This window comes from Salmo trutta, unplaced genomic scaffold (assembly GCF_901001165.1).
Source record: "Salmo trutta unplaced genomic scaffold, fSalTru1.1, whole genome shotgun sequence".
NCBI lineage: Eukaryota > Metazoa > Chordata > Actinopteri > Salmoniformes > Salmonidae > Salmo > Salmo trutta.
Window position 1 is genome coordinate 137,296 of NW_021822754.1, and position 5,000 is coordinate 142,295.

The 5,000-nt window shown below is 47.0% G+C and overlaps 1 protein-coding gene across 4 annotated transcripts in view; it reads right to left on the bottom strand.

The window, feature by feature from the left end:
- wfs1a (Wolfram syndrome 1a (wolframin)) overlaps positions 1 to 5,000 on the bottom strand; it is a 49,014-nt gene that overhangs the window by 21,317 nt on the left and 22,697 nt on the right. For all 4 annotated transcript variants that reach the window (XM_029745213.1, XM_029745210.1, XM_029745211.1 and 1 more), the window contains 3 exons: positions 4,486 to 4,659; positions 3,224 to 3,280; positions 2,476 to 2,594 (listed from right to left, as the gene is read on the bottom strand). In XM_029745213.1, the coding sequence (XP_029601073.1) occupies positions 2,476 to 2,594; positions 3,224 to 3,280; positions 4,486 to 4,659 (350 nt within the window). The remainder of the gene's footprint in view (positions 1 to 2,475; positions 2,595 to 3,223; positions 3,281 to 4,485; positions 4,660 to 5,000) is intronic.

Consider the following 5,000-nt stretch of genomic DNA (forward strand, 5'->3'; position numbering starts at 1 on the left):
GTTTAGGATGCTGACCAGCTGTAGTGTCATTTAGGATGCTGTCCAGCTGTAGTTTAGGATGCTGACCAGCTGTAGTGTCATTTAGGATGCTGACTAGCTGTAGTGTCATTTAGGATGCTGACTAGCTGTAGTTTAGGATGCTGACTAGCTGTAGTGTCATTTAGGATGCTGACTAGCTGTAGTGTCAGTTAGGATGCTGACTAGCTGTAGTGTCAGTTAGGATGCTGACCAGCTGTAGTGTCATTTAGGATGCTGACTAGCTGTAGTTTAGGATGCTGACTAGCTGTAGTGTCATTTAGGATGTTGACTAGCCTTAGTTTAGGATGCTGACCAGCTGTAGTGTCATTTAGGATGCTGACTAGCTGTAGTGTCATTTAGGATGCTGACTAGCTGTAGTGTCATTTAGGATGCTGACTAGCTGTAGTTTAGGATGCTGACAAGCTGTAGTGTCATTTAGGATGCTGACTAGCTGTAGTGTCATTTAGGATGCTGACTAGCTGTAGTTTAGGATGCTGACCAGCTGTAGTGTCATTTAGGATGCTGATTAGCTGTAGTTTCATTTAGGATGCTGACTAGCTGTTGAGTCATTTAGGATGCTGACCAGCTGTAGTATCATTTAGGATGCTGACCAGCTGTAGAGTCATTTAGGATGCTGACCAGATGTCGTGTCATTTAGGATGCTGACCAGCTGTAGAGTCATTTAGGATGCTGACTAGCTGTAGAGTCATTTAGGATGCTTACTAGCTGTAGAGTCATTTAGGATGCTGACTAGCTGTAGTTTCATTTAGGATGCTGACTAGCTGTAGTTTCATTTAGGATGCTGACTAGCTGTAGTGTCATTTAGGATGCTGACTAGCTGTAGAGTCATTTAGGATGCTTACTAGCTGTAGAGTCATTTAGGATGCTGACTAGCTGTAGTTTAGGATGCTGACTAGCTGTAGTGTCATTTAGGATGCTGACTAGCTGTAGTGTCATTTAGGATGCTGACTAGCTGTAGTTTAGGATGCTGACCAGCTGTAGTGTCATTTAGGATGCTGACCAGCTGTAGTGTCATTTAGGATGCTGACTAGCTGTAGTTTAGGATGCTGACCAGCTGTAGTGTCATTTAGGATGCTGACTAGCTGTAGTGTCATTTAGGATGCTGACTAGCTGTAGTGTCATTTAGGATGCTGACCAGATGTCGTGTCATTTAGGATGCTGACCAGCTGTAGTGTCATTTAGGATGCTGACCAGCTGTAGTTTAGGATGCTGACTAGCTGTAGTGTCATTTAGGATGCTGACTAGCTGTAGTGTCATTTAGGATGCTGACCAGCTGTAGTGTCATTTAGGATGCTGACTAGCTGTAGTTTAGGATGCTGACCAGCTGTAGTGTCATTTAGGATGCTGACCAGCTGTAGTTTAGGATGCTGACTAGCTGTAGTTTCATTTAGGATGCTGACTAGCTGTAGTTTAGGATGCTGACCAGCTGTAGTTTAGGATGCTGACTAGCTGTAGTTTAGGATGCTGACTAGCTGTAGTGTCATTTAGGATGCTGACCAGCTGTAGTGTCATTTAGGATGCTGACCAGCTGTAGTGTCATTTAGGATGCTGACTAGCTGTAGTGTCATTTAGGATGCTGACTAGCTGTAGTTTAGGATGCTGACCAGCTGTAGTTTAGGATGCTGACCAGCTGTAGTGTCATTTAGGATGCTGACTAGCTGTAGTGTCATTTAGGATGCTGACCAGCTGTAGTTTAGGATGCTGACTAGCTGTAGTTTAGGATGCTGACTAGCTGTAGTGTCATTTAGGATGCTGACCAGCTGTAGTTTCATTTAGGATGCTGACCAGCTGTAGTATCATTTAGGATGCTGACCAGCTGTAGTTTAGGATGCTGACTAGCTGTAGTGTCATTTAGGATGCTGACCAGCTGTAGTTTAGGATGCTGACTAGCTGTAGTTTAGGATGCTGACCAGCTGTAGTGTCATTTAGGATGCTGACCAGCTGTAGTTTCATTTAGGATGCTGACTAGCTGTAGTTTAGGATGCTGACTAGCTGTAGTTTAGGATGCTGACTAGCTGTAGTTTAGGATGCTGACTAGCTGTAGTTTAGGATGCTGACCAGCTGTAGTGTCATTTAGGATGCTGACTAGCTGTAGTTTAGGATGCTGACCAGCTGTAGTGTCATTTAGGATGCTGACTAGCTGTAGTTTAGGATGCTGACCAGCTGTAGTGTCATTTAGGATGCTGACTAGCTGTAGTTTAGGATGCTGACCAGCTGTAGTGTCATTTAGGATGCTGACTAGCTGTAGTGTCATTTAGGATGCTGACCAGCTGTAGTGTCATTTAGGATGCTGACCAGCTGTAGTTTCTCTCCAGAGGCCTGTTGTGCTGTGACTCACTCTGTGTGTGTGTGTGTGTGTGTGTGCGTGTGTGTTTGTGTGTGTGTGTGTGTGTGTGTGTGTGTGTGTGTGTGTGTGTGTGTGTGTGCGCGCTGTACCTTCTCTCCAGAGGTTTGTGCAGGGCCCTGGCTCTGGGTAGAGCCGGCGCTGGGGGCCATGCCCTGGGCATACCTCTTAGTGATCTCTACAAAGTCATCCAGGTCAACAAACTGACCAGCTATATAGAGAGAAGGGGGAGAGGGGAGAGGGAGGAGAGGGAGGAGAGGGGAGAGGAGAGGAGAGGGAGGAGAGGGGAGAGAGGGAGGAGAGGGAGGAGAGGGGAGAGAGGGAGGAGAGGGAGGAGAGGGGAGAGAGGGAGGAGAGGGAGGAGAGGGGAGAGAGGGAGGAGAGGGAGGAGAGGGAGGAGAGGGGAGAGAGGGGGAGAGAGGAGAGGGGAGAGAGGGAGGAGGGGAGGAAGGAGAAGGGGAGAGAGGGAGGAGGGGAGGAAGGAGAAGGGAGAGAGGAGAGAGGGAAGAGGGGAGAGAGGGAGGAGAGGGGAGAGAGAGAGGGAGGAGGGGAGAGAGGGAGGAGAGGGGAGAGAGAGAGGGAGGAGGGGAGAGAGGGAGGAGAGGGGAGAGAGAGAGAGAGGAGAGGGAGTACAGGGGAGAGGGAGGAGAGAGGAGAGGGGAGAGAGAAAGAGATAGAAAGGGAGATAGAAAGAGGGATGAGAGGAAGAAGGAGAGAGGTGTAGAGGGCGACATGGAAAGGAGAGAGAAAGGGAGAGAGAGAGAGGGATGAGGAGATAGAGATGAATCATTAAATCTTCACTTCTCTCCCTCCTTGAGAATACAACACCCACACACTTACTCTCTCCAGTGACCATGTTCTCCAGGACTTTCTGGGTTTGGTCCGTGGTGGCGCCACCTGTTGGCCAACATTACAGAGTCACTTACACCTAAAGAAAATAATAATATGCTGCAAGTTTAAATACATGACATTTGACCTTTTAATACAGATAGTCTACAGATGGTCTGTATTACAGTCTACAGATGGTCTGTATTACAGTCTACAGATGGTCTGTATTACAGTCTACAGATGGTCTGTATTACAGTCTACAGATGGTCTGCATTACAGTCTACAGATGGGTATGTACCAGTCTACAGATGGTCTGTATTACAGTCTACAGATGGTCTGTATTACAGTCTACAGATGGTCTGTATTACAGTCTACAGATGGTCTGCATTACAGTCTACAGATGGTCTGCATTACAGTCTACAGATGGTCTGTATTACAGTCTACAGATGGTCTGCATTACAGTCTACAGATGGTCTGTATTACAGTCTACAGATGGTCTGTATTACAGTCTACAGATGGTCTGTATTACAGTCTACAGATGGTCTGCATTACAGTCTACAGATGGTCTGCATTACAGTCTACAGATGGTCTGTATTACAGTCTACAGATGGTCTGCATTACAGTCTACAGATGGTCTGTATTACAGTCTACAGATGGTCTGTATTACAGTCTACAGATGGTCTGTATTACAGTCTACAGATGGTCTGTATTACAGTCTACAGATGGTCTGCATTACAGTCTACAGATGGTCTGTAGACTGTAGACTGTATTACAGTCAAACATTCCTGCAAAACTCATCAAAATATAAACTCCAACTTGTTCCTAGAGATCAAGTAACATGGCTGCTGAAAATGTGGAGCTCAACGTTAAGTGTCTGTGTGTGTGTGCATCCAGGTGTGTGTGTTTTCCAGGTGTGAGTGTGTGTGCGTACAAGTGTGTGTGTGTCCAGGTGTGTGTGTGTGTGTCCAGGTGTGTGTATCCAGTTGTGTGTGTGTGTGTGTGTGTGTGTGTGTGTGTGTGTGTGTGTGTGTGTGTGTGTGCGCATCCAGGTGTGTGTGTGTTTCCAGGTGTATGTGTGTGTGTGTGCGTACAGGTGTGTGTGTGTTCAGGTGTGAGTGTGTGTGCGTACAGGTGTGTGTGTGTATGTACAGGTGTGTGTGTGTGTACAGGTGTGTGAGTGTGTGTGCGTACAGGTGTGTGTGCGTACAGGTGTGTGTGTGTCCAGGTGTGTGTGCGTACAGGTGTGTGTGTGTGCGTACAGGTGTGTGTCGTACCGTGCACAGCGTTGACCTGTCCAACGTTCTCCATCATCTCAGACACAGCCATCTTCTCCTTCCTGTCAGGGTTCAACTTCCTGAACATCATCATGGCTGCCTTCCGGACCGTCTGCTCAAACCTGCTCTCTGTCGACAGACGACGCACCTCCTCCTCATTATCCTCACTGATACCTGGGAGGTTCACACACACACACACACACACACACACACACACACACACACACACACACACACACACACACACACACACACACACACACACACACACACACAGGTAAAGTAAACACACACACACAGGTAAAGTAAACACACACACACACAGGTAAACACACAGGTAAAGCAAACACACACACACACACACACAGGTAAAGTAAACACACACACACACACACACAGGTAAAGTAAACACACACACACACACACAGGTAAAGTAAACACACACACACACACACACACACACACACACACACACACACACACACACACACACACACACAGGTAAAGTAAACACA